A 23,830-nucleotide genomic window follows, 5' to 3' on the forward strand; every position below is an offset into this window, starting at 1 on the left:
TCGGGAGTGCGGGGCACCAGCAGTGTTGGGATGGTAGGGGGCTGTGGGTCCAAAGTGTGGGGCACCAGCAGGGCTGGGGGGCAGAGGGCTGTGGGTTGGGAGTGAGGGGAGGGGCTGGCAGGGCTGGGGGAACAGGTCTTAGAAGTGAGGGGAAAAAGCAGGGCATGGGCATATCACTGCCTCCCCCCCAGTCATATATCTCCCCCATCTTATTTTTTGCTGTTGGAAATATGGTAACCCTATAATAAATTAGTTTTTGGTATTGGGTGCCACTCAGTGCACAAAAGTAATGGAAGGGTGTCTCAAGTCTAATGAGCAGGGATCCGGGTTTTCTGTTTCCCATGGAACAACAGAGAAAAATGTGTAACCCAGGTGTACTTGGGTATATACTCCACTTCCCCAGCTGAAGGGAATTGTTAGCTGGCAGGTGTGCTGTGAGGGAACTGTAAACTGCTCAGTTTCCCTCTGTCCCTATAGAGCCATGCCAGAACAGTCAGGGGACTTAACTGTATATAAATTTATTTACGTTAATTGATCACAAGGAAAAGAAACATGGATATAAACATATGTACTAATATGTGTGGGTGTGGGTGTGTGTGTACACACACACACACAAAAGCAATACCCTCTGGGGAAATGCTATAAAAACTTATACCAGTGCTCCAGATACAGGCAGGTCACAGGTGAGTATCTGGTCTGAAATAGATAAACCCCAAAATAAACATAGATAGGCAACAGATAAACTATAGGTAAGTATAGGTTAACAATAAATAAGCCACAAATAAACAACAGGTGGAGTAGTAGCAAAGGGGGTCCCAGCAGAGACCTAGGACTGTACTCATCTACTAATTTACAAACATGAGTTCACAAAATATAAGGCTCGGCATCATATCACTTATGGCACAAGAATCCCAAAGATAAATTTAATCCCAAAGGGAAACCCCAATGCCCTTGGGCTTTTTCCTAAGCCCTTGATGGAAGCTGGTAACTTCAGAGGGACCTCCACTTTCAGGAGCCCTTAACTAACCAGGGGGGACTCCTCCTCCCCTATGAGAATCCTTTTTCCCTGCACCTCGCGGCTCCCAGACCTGGAGGGTGGCCCTCATCCTCTGTGCCAAGCTGCTGTCTCACCTGCAGTGGGCTTCAGGGGGTTGCTGTCCCTTGGAACAGGGCTTTACTATGCAGGGCTTGTGGGGCCTCTGGCTTGGCCCTGTCTGCTGGCTCAATAGCCTGAGCACTGTCTAGCTCCTTGGACTCAACCTTTTGCTATGGGTTGGAGGCCCGGGCTGCCTCATGCAGTACCAGGCACAGTCTGCTCCCAGGCCCTCCATGCAGTGCCTCCTGCACCAAGCTCCCAGCCTTGTGCTGGGGGTTGGGGACCTGAACTGCCCAAGCACTCCAAAGATCCTGTTCCATGCACTGGCCTGTGCACCGTGTCTCTGGCTGCACACCAGAGGTTGCAGACCCAAGCCGCCTCATGCAGCTCTCAGGACTGTGCGCTGTGCTGCACACCGAGAGCCTAGCCGCTGGAGCCATCCACTGTTCCCTGCCGATGGAAGTCTTCAGGGGCGCTTCCAGACTAGTGCTTCACCCTGCTGAGCAGTTCTCCTCAGCTCTTCTAGACCCCACACTTCTCTCTTCTCTGTCCCGGATGTGTCTCCTTTGTGCTGGGCATGCAGCTCCTTTTATACTCTCCAGGACTCCACCCCTGAAGTCTTCCAGACCTGACAGTGTTGCAGTCTACAATCAGGTGCAGGGGGAGCGCCTCTCCCCCTCCCATCAGGAAAGGGGTGGGACTTAACCACCAATCAAAACAGCAAAATCTCAAGCCTTGGACTCAACCCAAGCTCCTAAAGGCAAGCCTACTACAAATGCTGTTTTCCCTCTTTACCCAAGGAAAATGCAGATTTCTCATTTTAATGGCGAAACATGTTGATTTTTCACTTTGGCAAAGAGCTCTCTGCAGGCTGGTAGAGTTTCAGCCTGAAAGGGGCTGTGGGGAGTGGGAGGAGGGTGGTCAGATAGGGGGCGATACGTGCATGTATATATGCACATGGTCACCAGGTGTCCTGGAGAGCAGCTCCTGCAGTTAAGTGTGGGGGTGAGGGGGATTGAGGCCCCCATAGGGAGGGAGTTGGGCTGGTGCTGGGGGGCTTGGTGCTCGGGGCCAGAATGCATGACTGCCAGGCCACGGCGGGGAGTGGGATGGGGCTGCGGGCTGCTTGTCTCGGGGTTAGAGGATGGGGCTGGCTTCCCACCACTGCATGCACCCCTGGGAGGGGCAGGGGGGACCCGTGCCTCCCAGATCTGGGTGGGGGGGTAGCCTTCCTGCTACAGGCTCAGGCTCCCCACCTGGCTGCCTTCTCCTGGGGCTTCTGCGGCATAACAGGTGGGACCTGGTGCAGCAGAGCAGAGTTGGGTCATGAGGGGAAGTTCCTTGCTGTTATAAGCTCCTCACTGCCCTGGCAAGGCATTCCCTGCTCGCTCAGCAGCAGCGGGAGTAGTGGTGTGGGGTTGTGCTCCTCACTGCTGCAGGGCAGACAAGGGGTGCATCAACAGGGCAGCATGGAGCTTGCAGCAGTGGGAACAAGCTTCCCAGCCTATCCCCACTCTGCCCTACTGGGTCCTGCCTGCTGCGCCATGGAGGCCCTGAGGAGGGCAGCAGGGCAGGGAGCCTGAGCCCACAGCGGCCAGGCTGCACCCCACCTCCTACAGGATCTACTCTAACCATGCCACCCGTGAGAGAGGGGGAACCGGGCTCTGTTCTCTGCTTCACTGAAGCAGCTGCTGCCTCCTGTGGGCAGTAACCAGGGCTCAGGTGCTGCTGCAGGGGGCAGGGATCTGCAGACTTGGGCTCCTAGTCCTGTAGCCCTGGCAAGTATGGTCCCCTCAGGCAGGGCTGAAGGGTAAGGGGGTTGTGGGTGGTGGAGTGAGGGGCATCAGCAGGGCTGTGGCTTGGGAGTGAGGGGCCTGGACCTGCATTGTGTGATCTAAGGGGGCAAGGGGAGCTCTGATTTTTCCATGATAAAAACCCAAAATCAAATACCAAAATGTATAAGTATTAAAGATTTATTACATTATGTTGATTGAGGCACTGGTAGGTTTCCAAATTGCTTTAAACCTCCAAATATATCAATAAGATATTGTGTTCAACTGATACCTATACCTATAGTAGCCTTTCATCTAAATCATGGATTTGAGTTTTTGATCAGAGAATTTGCAATTTTTTATCAAAGAATTTGCAATTCTTTTTTGTTACAGAAAACCAGGATCCTTGCTAATGAGGGGTGCCTTGAGTCCAGTAAGGTTGAAAACCACTGGGATAGAACAATAGCAAAGTAAATCAAGTGTCCACATGCAGCTAATGGTGTTTTTAGCGCATTTTGCTCAATGCATGTTCTGAACCTTGAACAGTTAACATGGGGTAATAATAAGGAGCCTGGTATCCAGTGATGCTTTTGCTATAACGCCCATAGCCTGGAGGTAAAGTATTGTATTTACGGAAAGCTAAAATCAAAATTGGATGCTTGTAAAATTTATAAACAGCATAGATCTTAGTTTTGTCTCTGAGGCTAAGAACAGACAGTCAAAAATCCCTAGGCTGAATCAATTCAATCTTTGCAGGTTAGTCTAAATTGCATGGATTGAACCAATAAGCAAGTGAATAGACTTCCACTTTTGTTTCTGGAAATGCCTGCAGTGGCTCAGGCCAGAAGCCCCGGGCTATAGAGCATACCTCCCTGTTCTGCTGAAGCAAACAGCTTGGGCCAAGGCTAGCCTGCTCACCCTATGAGGTGGGGGTGGTTTGTAGGGAAGGTACAAAGTGTCCTGGGCTGCTGGGGGACTGTGAGCTAATTTGAATGTGGAAGGGATCTGGTACAGAAGTTCAATAAACTGATTTAACCTAAATTAGTTAAGTCTGATACTATATCCATCCAAATTTATATTAAACCAGGTTCAGTCATTTTGAACTTCTGTTGTGCTACAGGTTTGAACTAGTTTTGATCACTTATACTAGTTTATGTGTAATTTCTGTCCCTAGTTTAAAAGATATTTTAGAGTCCAACCACAGACTACCCATAAGCCTGGATCTATGCTGGGTTTTTGCAGCCACTTTGGCATGGGGCAAAGGGAACCAAACTCTATTTTCTAAGCTATGGGAGAGAACGGCTGAGATTTCACACAAATGAATCTTACCCTAATTCAGGGGGGCTTTTTGCAGAGCTTCAGTGCTGCAGTTATGCGTGTTACTGCTGCAAGGCTGCAAAAATCCCCATAGCTTTGGGAAGAGGGAAAAGAGAGCTAGGTACAGAGACCATATGTTAGGGGTGTCAAACTCATTTGGCCCCTCAGGCTAGATGAGGGCTTCAGGTCAGTCCACAGACTATTGGGTTCCCTTTCTCCCTTCCCTTTTCCTTCCTCAGCATACCTGATCTAACAGGCGCTCCAGTCAGTTTGGGATCTGTGCTGCATATGCAAGGGATCCCAGAACATCCAGAGCGGGTGCTTCATGTGGTACAGTCCAGCCAGAGTGACAGCTGCACTCGCACCGTGACTGCCCTGCCTGGACTACACTGCACGTGGCAACTGCCCTGATAGCTCTGGGACTGCACCGCATGTGGCACATTGCTCCAGCCAGTTCAGGACCCATATTTTTGTGGTGGCTGCAAGTTACTACCTGCAGCTCATGTCCCAGAGTAGCTGGAATGGGCACCACATGTGGCTTATGTCTCAAAGAGGTCACTGTGTTTGGCTTATTCCAGCTGGACTGCTCTGGCCAGACTGTGCCACATACAGTGCCCGTTGCAGCCACTCTGGGATCCATGCTGCATGCAGAACAGGTCCCACACCGACAGGAGTGGTCAAGTTCAAGTGTGCTGGGGAAGGGAAAGGGGGCAGGGTCATATTGTGCTACATCCAGCCAATGGACCAGCCCTGTGCCATGCACTGCGCATGGATGTGATCAGACCCAGGGGCAGCACCGGTGTCCAGTCAACAGGGATTTGGGGGCCAAGTATGCCTCACAGGTCTTATGTTTGACACCCCTGCCCTGTGTGGTTTTTGAAGGCATTCTGTGGTGATCTTTGTTTCTCTGATAGTTTTGATCAATGGGACAAGCTTGAATTATGCAGTTCATTTAGGCCTAGTTCAAAAGCCCGCTAGAATTAGTGAAAGGGCTTTCACTTGATTTGAGTCATTTTGGATTGAGGCCACAGTCTCAAGGCTTGCCCTCTGTCACTTTTTCCCACTTTTTCCCATATTAGACAACTACAGGAAGTAATAATGTCTTTGCTGACATCATTTTCCAGCCCTTTGCTATCCTGAATAGCAGCTGGGCAAGTTTGAAATCATGGGCGAGCTGCTGAGACTTACTCAGTGTCTTCTTTCCATAATTTCCTTTATTCTTTTCTGAATCTTTTGAGCAAGGTACAGGTTGGTGCTGGACCAATAGGATTTATCAACATGAGGGCTCAGTATCAGTGTCCTGACATCTTTTCTCAACCATTCCCATATTCATTTGGAACCATCCCCCATCCCCACCCTCTCATGCCTCTGCCTTGGCCTGCATACTTCGCAGCAGCAGAAGAGAGTAATATGAAGTCTTGAAGAGAGGAGAGTATAGTTGATGGTTCTGTCCATTTGTGTTTGATGTCTGTAGGCTATATATATATTTCCTCTGTGTACCAACCTTAAAAATTGTATCCTTCACAAAAAAGTGGGGACAGGTTGGGCCCAGTCTTTAGGCAATAACAATGGTAATTTAAAAGCTGGACATGTTCCAGCCAGTATGTCATCTCTCTACTGCAGTACTCTCACAGGTTACTGAAATGGCCTCATCATGGTACACCAGATATAGTGCAGAGCCTGAGTACTGTGTTCAGTAGAAGGTCTCCTGAGGGAAAATTATTTGCAGATAAACTCTGTAAAGCGTTCTTAAAGAAATGAAAAAGATGTGTGGTGACGGACCTGAAGCTTGCCTATCCATGCTTTTGTATTTCATATTTTGGTACCCTAGTTGAAAGCAACAAATTTGAAAGTGAGAAAATATTTACTTTAATGAAACCTGTAATTAGTGTACTATTATAAGATATCATTAAAGTTATGAAATTAGCAGGTTACAAACACTGTTTTGACAGTTTTTTAGATAATGTGAACGTCTTCAGTTGTAAAGCACCTTAGAGACTAAATACGAGAGATTCATAAGCTTTCAGATTTTTTTGCATATAATCCATACCTTTCCCCCCAAAATCAGCTGGGGAAAATTGGGCTGTACATTGTATGTCAAAAAAAGGGCTCCTTATGAATCCAAAAATTTGAGAGGGGGTGCAGGGCAATAGCACATTAATTGCCCTGGGGCCATGGCAATTAGCATTGCCATTGCGCCCTCTACCGCTTACCACCAAATTTCTCAACCTGTAGGGAGCTCCCCACCCCAGCCGTGCACCAGATCAGGACAGCAAATGGAGTTGTTCTGTGGCCAGTCCTGGCATACCAGGTCTGACCTTGTACATAGGTCTTGACCCAGCACATGGCTCCAGAGTTAGCAAGTGGTCCTGGACTCAGCATGCAGTGCTGGAGCTAGTGCAAAGGATTGGGCCCTGCCCCACAGCCATAGCACTAGTGTGCTGGATTGGGCTATTCCACACAGCTCCAGTGCTGGTGAGCCAGATAGGGCCCTTCTGTGGGGTTGCAGTCCTGGCATGCAGCTACAGCTCCCACACCATCATGCAGTCCTTGGCCCCAGAGACCCCAGAACTGGTATTTACTCATACTCCAAGATAAAAAAAAAAATTTTGTCTTCTGAAGACCTTCCAAAAATAGAGGCATGTTATAGTTGGGCATATGTTATATGCAAGAAAATAAAGTATAAGGCAGGGTAGAGAGGAACTTTATAAACTAACTAAATCAGAGATTCATAAGCTTCTGTGAGCCCTAGCTCACTTCATCAGGTGCTGCTTTGATTGCAGTCCAGTTCATTCAGCTGTGTGTGGTACCATCCATGAGCAGAAAGAAGTGAGCTTGGGCTCACCAAAGCTTATGTATCTCTGATTTAGTTAGTCTGTAAAGTGCATCTCTACCCTGCCTTCTGCCTGACTTCAGACTAACATAACTAAATACCTCTCTCTTCTCATGGATGGCCAAATGAATGGACTGTCACTCAGTTATGTTGGATAAGAGAAAATATTTTATGAAGGGTATAAATTCTTGTGCTTTAGCACAGGAATAAACAATTGATTGGGGCATTGAAACAAACTCTATGGCAGGTTGTTGTAATGATTGTGCAGTTTTTCTTGCATTTTCTTCTGAAGCTTGTAGTACTATTGCCTTGTTAGGAGCTCATAGTCTAGACACAGCATGAAGCTGTGGGGAATGTTTCAAAAGGGCAGCAGCTGATATATTCTAACTGTTGCGTTCAGGAGTAGAGAAAAAATCAAATACAGGAAAACTCACTCCAGCTGTAACCCTAGATAAGGGAGTGTTAAAGTCTGAGTACATTTGTTGCATTTAAATGTAGCAAAGTTTGTCTTATTGTGATTTTTATTGTAAATGTTGTCCTTCTGTGATATCTGGCCTTCTTTAATGAGCAGCTGAAGTCTAGGAGGTTTTGTTACATGTGTCTTAATCTAAACAACTACATAAATTAGTATTAGTTATTACATAACCTTGCCTTTCTTTACCAGTATTTGTCTTTTCTTTTTCTTTCTCTGCTCTTCACTCTGTAGTTTACTTTCTCCTCTACTTTGCTTCATGTACTGGATTTCTCGAATACAGTGAACACGGCTGATGGTTAACTGCTGTAAAACAATAAGGTACTACAACTGCTGGCTGTTAGCAGGAAATAATATAATAGTAAGAGTGCTCCACAGAGCAAGGAAATAGTAATTTCCTTCCTTTGGTTTTTGCTTGTCCAAAATACAGCCATCTAAAGAAGCCATTCACTTCCTCAGGGTTTTGAAGTCATAAAACTTTTTGGTAACTAGCGTGGTTATAATGCTGAGTTTAAAATGCCTTACAACTTAAGTAGTTGTTTTTAGGGGAGAGGGGGTTCTAATTACTGGATAGATATTTGAAGCAGATTTCTATTTCCTTCCACCCTTCCTTCAAGTATTTTCTGTTCCCTTTACACAAACTTTGGATATATTTTTGCTAGAGCTGTTTAGGCATGGGTCTATATAGTGACTACTGCAGCTAAAAATATAATAAAATATCTATCTGAGTGGATCATAGGAAAGTTTGGAAGAGACCTCATAAGGTCATCTAGTCCAGCCCCCTGCTCGGGGCATCCCTGACTAAACCATCCCAGTCAACTGTCTGTCCAACCTGCTCTTGAAAACTTCCAAGGACAGAGATTCCCCAGTTTTTCTAGGTATCCCCTTCCACTGCTTGACGTCTCTCATGGAAAGTTCCTACTTGAGTCATCAGACCCCATCAGTCTTTCCTGCCCAAGTGCTGTGGGGGCTGGACCTGATGATCTGCAAGCCCCTAACATCTATGAAACTATAATCTCCAACCTAAATTTTTCCTGCTGAAGCTTTAAGGCCATTGCTCTTTGTTCTGTCCTGTACACTCACAGAGAAAAGCCCATCTCCATCTCCATCTTCTCTATAATCTCCCTTCAGGTATTTGAAGATGCTATCAAATCCCCCCCATAATCTTCTTTTCTCCAGACTAAATAAACCTATTTCTTTCAGCCTTTCTTCATAAGTCTGATCTCCCAGGCCCCAAATCATTTTTGTTGCTCCACTCTGAACTCTTTCCAAACTGTTCACATTCTTTTTAAAGTGTGGGACTCAAAACTGGACACAGTACTGCAACTGAGGCACCACCGCTGCTGAAAAGAGAGGAAGAATCATTTCCCTTAATTTGCAAATGACACTCCTGGTAATACAACCCAATATGCTGTTGGCTGTCGTTGCAACAAGAGCATGCTGTTGACTCGTACTCGGCTTATGGTGTACTGTAACCTCCAGGTCCTTTTTTATAGTACTGCAACCTAGACAATTGTTTTCTGCTCTGGATTTGTGCATGCAATTACTTGGTCCCACATAGGACTTTGCACTTGTCCTTGTTTTGAATCTCATGTGATTGATTGCAGAGAGTTTTTCCAGTCCATCCACATTGTTCTGGATCCTACCCCTACCCTTCCAAGTGTCTGCAACTCCAACCAACTTGGTATCATCTGAAGATTTACTAAGTATGCACTCAGTTACGTTGTCCAAATCATTAATGAAGATATATTAAACAATAGCAGACCCAGTATAGACCCCCTGGGGAATCTAACTCAATAGCTCTTCTCAGCTAGATGTTGATCCATTTACTAGTGCTCATTGAGTACAATAATCCAACCATTTAGATAATGATATTCATCTTCAAGTACTTTCATTTAGGGTGTATTTGTTAATGAGAATGTTGTGAGAAACTGCGTCAAAAGCCTTGCTAAAGTTAAAGTATATCACATCCACATCTCTAAGATATGTAATATGGTCTTTCTTTCTTTTTTGTTGTGGCTACTTGAATGATTTCATGCAGTATGTGTCATTTTTAATGTTCCGTGCAAGTTGAGATTGTTATTCTTTCTGTTCTTTAAAAAGCAATACTATATACCTAAAGTTAACAAAAACAAACAATCCTTTAATTTAACTTAGGTTTTAACTGATACCCTTCCATTGGTGCATGTGTTACTGAAAACATTAGACCCAGATCCTTTTCTGTCTCTTAAGGTATCAAAGTGGCACTCGCATAGTTTGTAGCTGTCAAAGTTGCTAAACACAGTACTGTCCACAAATCACTAAGCTGCCTAGGTCCAATATGCATTTTCTTTTGGCCTGAAAAGGTCCCAAAGGCACAAGCTTTGGCCTATTGTTCATGCTCAGGAGGAAGCCCAAAGGGCTGCCTAGACATTGTACTCCTGCCTGGGCTCTGTGTTTAGGAAGTGCATAAACTCCACCTAAGTGTCTTTAATCAGGGAAAAGTCACACCACCTGAGTGACTGAGCAGCAGTGGAACAGAACCCAAGCCTTCCATTTTCTGAGCAAGTGTCCCAACCTCTACACTAAGTGTGGTTGGGTCTTCTTTTTTCTCTTCTGTTAGAACAGCTGTCAATGAAGTGTAGTGACTCAGATAGACTTCTTCCCACTAAGTCAGCTGAATCTCAGCCTGACCATAGTGCCTTCCTTCTGCACTGAGTCATAGTGGTAGTCCAGACATACTCTTAAGTGCATAGCATTTACTGTTGGCTGTCAATAGGAGCCTACTTGGTGCTTATGCACTGTGACAATGCATAAGGTTGCCCATTACCAGAATGGGAGAGCTATGTGTGTCTGCAAGATAGAATACACTTTGGCCTCTGGAAGCATATTAAGTTGCTGTCCGGAGCAAACTACACAGACTTGCTCAAGTCAACATGGTAAATCAGTGGGTAGAACCCAGAGGTGTTGCTTCCTGTCCCCCGCTGTGATTATTACCATATATGTCATAGCTGCTTGCCTTCAGAATCTTGTTTTCTCTCTTCTTTGTTCCTTATCCTTTCCTTTCCTTTGTTCATTTTGTTTTCTTTCCTTTTCTATGCCTTCTTCTCTCCTCCGTAATTTACTATGAGCGATTTTTAGATAAAAAAAAATCTGCAAATTCCATTTTTATCTTTGGGTGGAAAGGTGGGGAGAGGAAAGAAACCTAATATAGACCTAATCTAGAAACTTAATCAACCACTTCAAGTGTGGCTAGTGCCTCTGGAACAGAGCCAGAAGTCCTTTCTCAGGACACCTTACAGTAGCAGTTCCCAACCCCAGGCCGTGACCCAAATGAGGGTCATGGGGGCAATGCCAGCGACGCTGCACAGAAAAGAGGAGCCGCACCGTGTGCCAGGAGTTCCCCCGCCCCTGGGCTGCCACCACCACCGCATTCTGCTCCTAGCAGTGGGGTGTGGAAAAAAAGGTTGGGAACCACTGCCTTACTGCAACTAAACTGCAGTTTTTCCAACTATATAGTCCCAATTTTGAAATGGAAGCTGCCATATGTGCTGCAGTTAACTGCACTTAACTGTTTTCTGCCGTAATATTTTAATGTAATTTAAACTAAGCTGGTCAACCTGTAGCATAGACAACCTGTGTGTGTGGTACATGACAGATCAGAGAAGGGATGGCACACAGCAGCAGATAGAAGCAGAAAGCAGAGCAGGAGATCAGCTAGGGAGGACAGAAGACTGCTTGTACTACAAGAAGCAGAAAGCAGACTGGGCAGAGGAAAGGGATTGGAGTGACACTCAAGGAGGGTACAAGGCTAATTTGTAGGATGCCTGCCAATAAGATTGGCCCCCACTGGTTTAAACAACTTTGTCCTTGCTGAGATACTGATGGCAAAAGCTAGACAAGGTGGTATATTTAGAGTAGAATGTCAAAACTCTTGGGTCCTAGTCTGTATGTAGATTTAACTTACACAGCCTTTTGGTGGTGGAGGGGGGGATGTCAGAAACCCTTTTATTAGACAGCTCACTGCTGGCCAACACCATCGCAACTGTAACAGCAATTAGATTTGCTGCTAGCATATTTAAGTATTATGGTGTTGGAAAGAATGTCAAGAACTGAAATGCTGTCCAGTTGTGGAAAACTTTACAAAAATGTCTCTAGTGTCACAAAGTCACAGCAGAGAGAGGTAGTTAGCAGTATTAGTCTGAAATTAGTCAGAAGGCAGGGCAGATTTGCACCTTAGACTAACCAAATAAGATAGATAGTTTAAATTACATAGAGCACAAGCTTTTGTGAACTCAAATTCACTTAATCAGGTATTCACTTTATCAGAGTGCTGGTTCTCTCATTTGTTTAAATAGGTGTTAATAATACCCGTTTCCTGGAATAACACAGAAATGTAATTTAAGATCCTCAAGTGAAAGGCACACCAAGGTCCTTATTATTGTTATCAATTACAATATTTTCGGTATAAATAATCGTGTTGTTTTTTTTTTTTAAATCAGAGGTTGAATTTCTCTTTGGTTTTCTGACACACCTTGGGATATGAACATAGTGAAGCTTCCACTGGGACATAGTAAAGATAATGAGATCCAAAGTACTAGGTTACAGTTATTATTAAAGCTATAGGAAATAAAATCTCAGTATTTATGTGAATGATTCTTTTAATTTTATTCTTTATCAAAAGTCAAAGATTAAGTACATACAAGCACACCCTTTACCATTGTGCTAAAGGGCACTGGAAGCCTAAAAGGTTAGAAACAGAAGGTGGTTTGTGTTTCCTGATTACACTGCTGAGCTGTGAAAGCGGGGAAGGGAGGTGGTTTAGTGAACAAATGCAAGCAGCCTCACAGAGGGTGGAAGTTACTTGTCTCTGTTGTTATTAGTATCACCATTTATCTTTTAGTAATTGTTCCACTGACTGGTTTAAGATGATTTATTAAATAGGTCAGGCATTGCTTCTACACATGCAGAAGGTATTTTTTACACTCTCTCAACCATGCATTCAACTTGTTTAACAGCATGAATTATTAAAGAAACCCTTCAGCCTGCTTTGAAGCATTAGATAAAACAGTCTGCATTTATAAATATACAGAAAAGAAGCACTGTATTGTAACATTTAATAGCAAACTTGCAGGTAAATATATAAATACACAGGCTATATGAGGACCTAACAGGGTCTGAATACAAACAGAAGCTTCCCATGAGGTGTTGGCAGCAAGAAAAAGACCATTTGTGGGCTGCAGCAACTGATATAGCTTACTGGCTGTAGTAACTGCTACCATGTGTATAGAGTTTGTGGCCAACAGTTCTATACAATTTCTGTACCTCCTGGCCATTTTTTTGCTACTGTCCACCCTTATGTCCTTGCTTCTGTGAAAAAAATCAGAGTGGAAGGTGTCCCCATGGTCCAACTTCTTTGTTCCCTATTCTCCTTCAAAGCAAAACCTTGGCTTTTCTGTAGCTGTAAGTGCTGGGGCCAGATTTCAATTTGTATGACATGAAAGTGTTACTGTGATAATGAAATTGAAAGGTTTCCAGTTTGCTGGGATCTCTTTCTTGAGTGGAAAAATGCTGCTTTATGTTTTAAATTTTCTAAATGATGAAGAGTCTGGTCAACAAGTCTGTTCTGTTTTCATAGGGTTGGCAGCTAGTGGCAGAGCAGGTTAAAAAGCTCATTTCAATAAAAGCACTGTATATTTGCACTTCTTAAATGCTCGTTAGCAGAGAAGGTATACAAAAAACTAGAACTCTTGGTTCTAAAATGATACCTTTTATTAGACCAACTGGAAAATGGCAAGAAAATTGTCCTTTTCTGCAAGCTTTTGGGATCAAAGTCCCTTTGTCAGGCACTGGGAAAAGTGTAAGATGGTACAAGATGGTAAAAATTCCCCATAGGTAGGAAATAAACTTCATTTTTTCACAGAGGGAGCTGAAGATGGAAGGTTGTCCCTCTGGGTCCATGAGCGTGTGTCTTTGTGAGCTGTGTTGAGTAGCTCTTTGATGTGTTGATCAGGTATAATTCCTTCCCTGGAGGTGTCAGATGGCAGGCAGGGATTTTTACCATCTTGTACCATCTACACTTTTTCCAAAGCCTGACGAAGGGACTTTGATCCCAAAAGCTTGCAGAAAAGGACATTTTTCTTGCCATTTTCCAGTTGGTTTAATAAAAGGTATCATTTTGGAACCAAGAGTTCTGGTTTTTTGTATTTCTTTTTGTCTTGGATTAACACGGCTACCGAGTACACCCCATTAGCAGAGAAGATGGCTGGGTAGGGAAGTAGTTTACATTCACCAGTTTCTCTGTTGAATTTTACATTAAAAGTGTAGTTCCAGATGAGCTAGTTAGGCTATAACTTTTGTAACTGCCTTGCTTAACCTTGCTGCATTGCTATTCCACAAGCATTATGATTTATACATATTTATATAAGTAATAATAACAATAATATATAATTCATATGGTGCTCTAGGGAAGTACATGAGAAGAGGTTCTTTGACCTCAGCTAAATTGAATACAAATCAGGAAGAGGGTGAAATGGCAAAAAGAAGATAAAATATAAAGTATTAAAAGAATGGTCAAGTGAAACCTATGCAAAAAGCTTTCAAGAAGAAATCAAGTTCTTAAAAATAAACAAGGAGGTGTTACCAGCAGTTTTAATGCTATACATTGGATAAACCTTTGTAGAAATGTAATGCATCATTTACCTGGTGATAGGGACAAGAATATTATCATTCAAAAAGCACCAAACTACATTCTTAAAGCAACTAGGAAGTGGTGAGCCTCTTGCCTTGAGCAGAATAAGGTACAGTAGTATGATATTTCAGGGACTGAAATTCAGATCTCTTAGGACTTGTCTATGTAGGAACACTCAGAAGAGTTAAGGCCAAGAAAGGGTAAGTATAATGTTAAAGCCCATTAAATGCAAATGCTCAGATTCAAAAGTTAAGTAGCTTTAGTGTGCTGTGGTTTAATCCTCAGTCCCTACACTAGCCATGAGATCACACTTTCTTCAGGAAACATCAGTGCCCCTTATTTCTCAATAAATGTGTTATTACAGAGGTTTTTATGTTTCTAATGAGTAAACTCACTTTACACCTGTAGCATTGACTTAACTTGCCTGACAAGTCTTTGGATCAGTGATTCTTAACAAAGGTGCTCCAACACCCTGGGAAATCCTTTCAAGGGTGCTACAGAGTTTTCATAGCACTATCATAGCACACTATGTTAGCACTGTTAAGTGTGCAAACATGATTCACAAGATGAACACAGAGATTTCAAATGGGAATCCATAGTTTTAAAAACATTCTGACCTGTCATAGTCTTTATGATTTCTTTGCAACAAAATAATTGCTGTGTTATTTTTCTGTAGTTAAAAAAGTGTGAAAACGTAGAGCTGGCATTTTCAGAGGTGTGCCTTGAGTCTAGCCAAGGTATCTTGTGTTCAGAACCTCTGCTTTAGATTCTTCTTCAGATTCTTCCTAGCGTTTTGGACAGCTTTGTTAATGATAATCTACACTGAAATCCTTGAACAGAAGGCAGTAGAACAGGGGTCGGCAACCCCTGGCAAGTGTGCCGAGCATGGCACACAAGGCCATTTTGCTTGGCACGCTGCAGCACAGCTGTTTGGAGCCTCCTGGCTGCAGCCAGCCCCAGCTCCAGGTAGGTGCTGCCAGCGACGGAGCCTGGGCTGCTCCCACCAGGCCCTACAGCGTCCCAGCTGTCTTCTGGGAACAGCCCGGGATCCCGGCTGGCAGCAGCTCCCTAGAGCTGGGGCCAGCTGCAGCTGGGAGGCTCCAAACAGTTGTGCCGGACTCTGGCATTGGCTCCGCACCAGCGTATGCAGGTGTGCCTTGGAGAAAGTGGTGGAGGAGGGACCTGAGGCAGCGCAGCCCAAGTCTCTTCCCTGCTCCGGGCACAGAGGCGATGAGCCCGGCGCAGCTGTTTGGAGCCAGCCCAGGCTCTGGGCAGCTGCAGCAAGCAGCGGGCAGGCTGCAAACAGCTGCGTCAGGCTGCACAGCTCCGGCATCAGCTCCGAGCTAGAGAATGGTTGCTGAGAATGACATCTCGTGTGTTTTTTGTGAATTGGAATATTGACAGTACCTATAGAAAGTTGCTCTTGGCTGACCTTAGGGATCACGATGGGAAAAGGCTCAGCCTCTTTATGTCAAAAACCATGTAAATCAAAATCAGCACCTTGAATTGCGCCCAGAAAGCTATTGGGAGCCCGTGTAGACTTTGGAACACTAGAGTTATGTGCTCCTGGCAACACACCTACATCAAAAGGTGGGCTGCCTAATAACTTTAGAAACATTGTGTGCCTGTACTCCTGCAGACTGACTGCTCTGACACGTTCTAATCAGAACGTGTCAGAGCAGACTTGATTAATCATGCTGCTGGAGCGTTCTAATTAGAACACTCGGACAGCCACGCCCAGAGCTGCTCTAATTAAAATGCCTCACCCCAAAGCATATGTATAGATGCACCTGATTTCTAAAGTAGCAACCCCTGGTTTCTAAAGCAGCTTTAGCAAGTGGATTTTATTGTACATGTTAAAATATTCTATATTGTATAACCCTTTTTCAGAAAAGAACTGTATCACTATCTGTATCTTCCATATAGTCAGAATTCAACCTAATTGCATTGAAACATTTTATAGGCTGTTAATGGCAAAGAATTAAATGGGACTCCCTTGGCACTTAATACTCAGCAGTTCATCTTTTATTTTTCTCCGCAGCAGAAATCCTGGCATTGTAATTAAACCAGCCCAAGACATCATCTAGAGAACAAATACAATTTAAATTTGTTTTCATGATCACATGCATGATATTTTTTGAGTCTTTCTATTGAAGCATATAAAATTGAAAACATTTCAAAATGGATTTTTCTTTTTGAAGGGCATTGGGACTCTTTAGTCTTATAGACAGCTTGTGGCCTCCCTTAGTGCCTCTAAAAGTTCCCGGTCAAAGTCAAGACTGTGAAGCGGTAAGTCATACAGTTATTGTTCTTCATCTAAAATTAAACTTTCTGTGTCAGTGGTGAAACTTTGTGTGTTTGGGTGTCACATTCTCCCTGTATGTGTTCAGTTGCATTGTAGAGCTTCTTCCTTCATTCCAAATTAATTTACCAACCTTCAGACCAGCACCTTCACTTTTATACTCACAAAATTGATTACTACTTCATTAATTCTCCACACACATGAAATATAGTTAGTGAGCTAATGATTCTAACAAGATGTTGCCCTTCTTTTCTAGAGGGAAGAGGGGGAAACTCTGAAGATAATAATAATTATACATGGTTTTCATACAGCACTTTTCACCCTGAGATTTCAAAGTATTTTAAAAGGATAACTTGACAAGGACAGTCTGAGTCAGGGCTCTTTGCTTGCATAAAAATTGTCAGTTTGAGATTTAACAGAGCACTAAAACAGTGTTGCTACAGGTAAAATTAAAAGAATGTTTTGCATTTGAAAGTTTGTCTAATTCTATCCCAACTATGCAGTTTGTCCAATAAAAGATATCAATCTAAGAAATCTCTCTCTCCTGCATAAAATGAGAGCATTTATGAGACTTTGAAGCTAAATCATAATACAAATTATACTGATACTGCTCAATTGAAAATAGGATTTCATCTGTAATTTACTTTTAACTCAATATTCGCAAAAAAGAAACACTACTTTATTGTTCAGTATTTGGGAGTATTGATCTGATGAAAGAGTTTTAAGGAGTTATTTTTTCACTAATTGAGAATCAGGTACCTATGCTGCCCTATTCTTCCTGAACAGCTGTTCCTTGGAAAATTCATTATTTTTTATTTTGTTTTAGAAACTCAATCATTGTGTGACACGATATCTAACCTGGGTGTGCATATTGAAAACCCCTAAAAAAACAGAACAGCAACAAAACAAAAAAAGAAGAAAAAAGTAGCAAAGATAAGGGAAATGGAAATTAAGTTTGGTCATTACTGGGTGCATCTACATGTGTAATTAATTTGAAGCAATAAACTCCAGAGGACTTTGAGCTGGAGTAAACTAGTAAACTATTCCCAGGCATAGCATCTACATGTGCAACCAAGACAACAGCAATTTGAGCTGGGGAGGAGCAGTTTATGCAAGGGTTGGAGGCATAGGGGTCAGCCCTGGGCTCCTGGTGGCAGTATTAAGCAGCAGAGAGGCTGGCTGGGGCCATAGGCATATTAACATCTGGGCCCAGGAGTCCCCCCTTCCCCCCGCCCCAGGTCCCTCAGCCAGTCAGCAGTGGGGCGACAAAAACAGCACCAAGTTTAAAACCGTGGCTTTCGCTTCCCTGCCAATGATGAGTGAATTGCAAGCACGACCCCTCCACCAGTCAGTGGGGGGGGGGAGGGTGAGCCACCCATGGATAAGAACTCTGCCCTGCACCCCACCCCGGAGTCCCATTCTCTGACCTGGCTGGGGAGCACCTGCCCCTGGCCCACTTCCTCCATTACTGTGGGGCCCTCAATCTGCCCCGCCATGCCCCTTCCCTCCCCCCCGCCCCATGGCAGCTACACGCATGTGTGCAGCATGTATTGGTGACATTATTGGCTACATCAGCCAAAAAAAGGCCAACAGCTGATAATGTTGGTTTTCCTTTTATTGGTGCTGATCTGATATGTGACCGATATATCGGTGCACCTCTATAGGGGGCCTCCAATTTTGTGTTTGCCCTGGGCCCCAGTAACTCTTAATCTGCCTCTGGCTGGGGTATAAGGGTGCTGAAAGTGTGGAACCATTTACTTGCTAGGCAGCAGATGGGAGTCTGGTCCCCTGCTGACCAGGGCTGACCAGATGCAATTTACATCTGCAGCCAGTGTCTACACATGTGTTTAATTGCAGTTAATTACTCTGCTGTAAGGTAGCACTGTCAGTAAGATGGTACTGTCTCTGACAGTAGTATCTTGCAAGTGGCATTAAATAGTTTACTGTGGCCTAATAGTGTTGCACGTGTAGTTGCTATTGCTTTACTCTGCAGCTAATTAGTCTACAGTTAAGTGTGCGTGTAGATGTGGCCACTGACTGTTTTTGAAAAAAATCTCATAGGATTCTTCCTCTTCAATATACTTCATATTGCTAAGGAATTTATGTTGGAAAATAAAGTATTTTTTTTAAATTACACCACTGAAATTCTGGCTTAACCTGAAAAAGCAAGAAGAGTCCTAAAAGGAACTGTTTCTGTGGACTAAATTCACAGGTTTATCTAGCTATTTCAAAAGTCTCAAAAGAATGGATTGATTTATATGCTGCACTACATAGTCAGCAGGTTGGGAACATTTATGAATGAAGCAGTGCACTTACATGTGTTTTAATATTGGTGTAACCTTCATTTGATTTTAATTTCCTTTAGTTTATGAACAATAAAAAGGGAAGAAATTTTCCATGGTCATGCCCTGCATGTACATTTCATACGTTGGAGATCATAATTCATAAGGATGCCTCAAGGAGGCTTAAGAGTTGTCTTTTACTGCTGCTACTTTTGCACAACATTTTTTAATTACAATATATTTTACCAATACAGATGTAGAGAAGATATGGGCTTATTTTTATAACTAAAATATTTATAATAAAATTATAAAGCAAATAAAACTGCTAATATTGCTAAGTGAAAAATGAATCTGAAATAGGCTTTACTTGTGCCATATGTTTGCTGAATACATTCAAAGGGAAACAGATTTTTGTTTAACATGTTTTTTCTCTTATGTGAAAATTATTTTTAATAGCTGTACGGCTGTTTTTGCCAAACCAGATTTCCTTTATTATGTGAAGTGCTTTATTAACTCCTAAATAAAATCTTCGGAATAGAATTTTACAACCCAAGAAGTGATAATAAGTGTGGAACTGTCCCCACAAGTTAAGAAGCTGTTTTAGTTTGGAGTCTCTTTGAATGAGTCTTGCTAAGTTGTTCCATCATAACACTTTTTAGGGGGAAAAAAAGGGCTGGACATAGCACCAAGAGTTTTCTCTGAGTCCCTGTTCTCCATTATCTCAGCGTGCTGCCCAGAATTATGTTGGCAACTTTCACGGTCCTCAGCGATGCTTCTTTGGCTAGTTATTTATTGTAATATCCGCCCACCCACCCACATGCAAAAATCCCCAAATCTCAAAAGCCATGAACATTTTTTTATAAAAAATATGAAAATAGTGCAATCCATAACTCTTACAACTGCCATATCACGGAGTAGCCATTGCGTTTGCCAACTCTGCCAAATCATGCAATGTTTTTGTGATATGGGCCAGTGTCAAATTATGGAAATAATTAAATGAAATCTACAAAATGATATCATGTTAGATTTTTCACTAACTTTTACTTCAGAGAAGAGTTCTGATGAACAATTAATTCTATAACTCTTTTCCATATCTTAAACAGGCTACAACCAAACTTCCTCCTCCAAGCTTCTGTTATATTCTTACTGCTCAGCCTGATCAAATACATGTTGATGTAAATGAGGAAGAACAGATCTCTAATTTGTATGTGCCCCCAGCTGTGCATGGTCTGAGGGACGTTCTTGAGGTAACCTGTTTAAAAAGTGAAATAAGTATTTTGTGGTACTAATACAAAGACTTCTTTGCAACTATATTTTACCTCATTTCTTATTTTTCATTATTTTAAATTGTGTTTCAGGTTGGAGGTATTAATCAACGTTGTAGCTTTTGGGCCCAAGTTATATATCAAAGGCTGCAGGTAAACTTTATTTTTAGCAATAAAATATATTCAAGGCAGTATAATGTGTGTAAAGAGGAGGAAGATGTTTGTGGGGATAGGGTGGGAGGAGAATAGGATGTTTTTCAGGTGTTCTTCCACAGCTCTGTGAGTGGTATGATCGTTTGTGGACTTTCGTTTTTCATCTTCTCTTCATTTTGTTCAGGATTAATTTTAAATGATCTGTTATGAGATCATTTCCACCCTTGATTTGTCTAGACAGGTCCCATTAAAACCTGTAGGGAACTGTACTGATACCAAAGAAGCAATCTTATCTTCTAGTTAGAATTCTCTTTCCTCACATGATGCATCTTGAGGAGTTCTCATTCCAAATCACATCTGATAGCAGAATTTGGCAGATAGGAATGCTTCTTGCATGTAACCCAATAACCTACCATGGTTTCAATAACCTACCATGGTTTCAAAGGAAGCTCCGTAGGCCTATCTAAGGGTAGTATTTAGCATCTTTAGTCAAGTTAATAGAAACAAACCCTTAGATAAATATACCTTCCCTTCACCCTGGATTGCATGTCTGGATTTTTTCCTCCTGAAATAATATTCGTATGTGTATGAGTATCACTAAGTAAAGAGTTTTTCTTGAAAACAATTAGGCACTTGGTACAGCCAGCATTAAATTCTGGTGAAGAAAAAATTTCACTTGGCCACAAAAAACAGCATAAAAAAAAAAGATTAGGGATGTCAAAGGTATGGGCTAGATTTGGCCTGCAGAGTCCCATCATTCAGTCCCTGGTACTGCACATGGGTGGCACCCACTCTGGCTGGTCTGGAACTACGCTGCACAGAGCATCCACTTCAGCCAGTCTGGGATTGTGCTGCACACAGTACCTGCTCCACCCAATGTGGGACATGGAGCAAGCTCAGCGTGAACTGGCTCTGGGATGTGGGGCTGGGGGGTGGGGACCAGCCCTACACCACTCACTCACCCCTGAAATAGATTAACAAAACTAGGGAAACATAAAAGGATTTAATTCCAAGAGAGCGGTTAAGTATTTGGAAATGCATCCCATAACCGTGGTAAGAGGTCTAATTTCAGTTCAGGTCACAGTCCCTTTCAGGGTTTGATGAATTATGATTTGATTTCTAAGCAGGCTGCACACTTAAAGCTGGATTCTTTTCCACTTATTAGGCAGGTAGGTGCCTAAGTATGGTTCTGTTTCACTCTGCACATGTCCCTGAAAAAATGATTAATGCAAAAGTAAGTGTGTCGTCTTCTCCTCACTGTTTTTTTATGGCTGAGTCTTAAGGGTAAGATGACAGCATGCTACAGTATGGATGGATGAATGGATTTTCAGGAACTTGAACAGGGTGGATTAGCATTGGGTTTAGGCATCCAAATCCACCTAGATACCTAGTAGGTGAAATTGGATCTGGCCTTTGACTCCTGAGAAAGGAGTGCATTTCATTGCTCAATAAGTTTTCCCCAAGCTAAATGGCACAAAGACATTTGCGTGAGTTTTAATTTGAAGTAAGAAGATGAGATCTTTAGGATTTCAGTAGGGGTTTAAATGCACAGACCTGTCCCTGCCCTATTCCTTCCTGGCCTCTGAAAAAAAACTTTTTTCAAAACATATTCTCATCATAGAGGGCACATCTACAAGTGCGCATTTACTGCACAGTAACCAAAGTTACTGCACAGTACAGATGTGCATCTATATGTGCATGCCTGTACTGTGTAGTAAATATGGCTACTTATGTCAGCTTGGGCATAAATTTGATACCAGCATCATGCAGGTATCGAACTTGCACCTGATTAGTTACTGTACAATAATGCACATATAGATGCCGTACTACACAATAACACTGTGTGTGGACTGACGTGGGGCTAACTTTTTTCCCAAGCCAGCCTACATACAGCATTAATGCACTTTAACACCTGCACGGAATAGACCCCAGCCTATTCCCATTTACTACACAGTAACTTTAAACTGAAGTAAATGCATGTGTAGACACACCCAGTGATTAGTTTGTTTCAGACTTGCCCAGCTGCCTGAATTATCACTGATTTTACACATATCTGCATCTGAAATAATCTGATTAACCTGTATCCGTGTGTAGAAATTCCTTGTTTGTCAGAAGAGAGGAGGGATGTGCTGGATTTACATGGTTTTAGAGAAGGTTGATGTGCTTACAAAAGAATCTATGCATGCACACACGCACAGACTCTTTTATGGTATTAAAATGTCTTGGCAACGTTTTAAGTGGGTTATTCAGTTGAATGCATTAAACTGCAATAAGCTAGCAACATAAGAATTCATAAATTATTTGAAAGGTATATGGCAAAGATAATGTGAAATATTTCACTTTTGGATAAGGAATCTGAAGGTGTAAGTGCACTTACCTGCTGTTTGTGTGTCCCCTGCCTAATCCCTGAAATAAAGTGTCATGTGCAGCAGCTTGTTTATTGCTTCAGCCTTTGCTAAGAGGATTTATTCTTCACACACAAGATCATGCTATGAAATACAAAGGGAAGACTGTGCTTAAGCTTTAATTTTTTCTACAGACTCATTATTCAAAGCTGAGAAAATATAAATTTGTAAATTTCTAGTTAAATTATTATATTTTAGAAATACATAGTTCTTATTTCATATAGCTACCTGATTAGCATTCTTTAATACATTATTTGTATGAAATTAGGACTGGAAATATGCTTTCATTATTATTATTCAGAATAAGTACTATGTCACAAAAGGGATATAAGAAAATACGTTCCATCTGTGCTTGAGGAGCTGTCCTTTTTTATAATTCAGTCCTGCTGCTGTTTGTCTATTATGTCCTTTCTGTACAGAACAAACTGTTGCACATAGCAAGATGATGATTTTATAATATCTTGTGATTATTACTATTATTTTTATATATTTTGGATGATTCCTCTTCTGTTCACAATCTGAATGCCAGCTTTTGAAAACTCTGGTGATACGTGTAAAAGCTGTAAAAGTCATTCCTTCAAACCTGTTTTAAAACTCTTTATGTAGAGAAGATGTTCAGATGCAGGTAACTGCTGTGGAAGAAACTTGAGATAAATGCAATAGAAGATATGTACTAAAGCAGCAGAATAACTTGTTGCATCTGAATTCTTCCACTCACTGTTTTCAATTACTGCATGTGTTATAGGCTCTACAGCAGGGGCGGGCAATTATTTTGGGCGGAAGGCCGCTTACTAAGTTTTGGCAAGCCATTGAGGGACTAATGACGGGCAGCCAGGGGCAGATAAATATTAATTTTCTAAATGTTTTAGGAGCCCCGTCAGCCCACGGGCCGCATTTTGCCCACCCCTGCTCTACAGGTATGAATATATGGCCCTTTTTAAAGTGTATGAATCTCCAAAGATTTTAATTGCCTGTTGGACATGAGAGTTGAAATTCACATTGCAATGCATTAACCTATAATGCAGCTTTAGAAAGTAAAGTATTAATATTGTTTGAGTATTCTTTTGGGATAGAAGGCACAGAAAATTAGAACTAAATGCTGGTTTTGAAAAGGTTATGAAAGGTAAAATCATTAATCTTGGGCCTGTGCTGTTATCTCTTTATCAGCAATTTGGACGATGGGGTGAAAAGCAACCTGTTTCAATTGGCTGATGATACCAAAATTTGGGGTGAGGTGAGCACGCTAGTAGGGAGGGAAAGACT

General features: G+C 42.5%; 1 protein-coding gene across 5 annotated transcripts in view; it reads left to right on the forward strand.

Moving 5' to 3' along the window:
- SPIDR (scaffolding protein involved in DNA repair) overlaps positions 1-23,830 on the forward strand; it is a 318,965-nt gene that overhangs the window by 279,255 nt on the left and 15,880 nt on the right. For all 5 annotated transcript variants that reach the window (XM_019547779.1, XM_019547809.1, XM_019547787.1 and 2 more), the window contains 3 exons: positions 16,362-16,449; positions 19,848-19,991; positions 20,103-20,162. In XM_019547779.1, the coding sequence (XP_019403324.1) occupies positions 16,362-16,449; positions 19,848-19,991; positions 20,103-20,162 (292 nt within the window). The remainder of the gene's footprint in view (positions 1-16,361; positions 16,450-19,847; positions 19,992-20,102; positions 20,163-23,830) is intronic.

This window comes from Crocodylus porosus, unplaced genomic scaffold (assembly GCF_001723895.1).
Source record: "Crocodylus porosus isolate Cpor-Errol unplaced genomic scaffold, CroPor_comp1, whole genome shotgun sequence".
Taxonomy (NCBI): Eukaryota; Metazoa; Chordata; order Crocodylia; family Crocodylidae; genus Crocodylus; species Crocodylus porosus.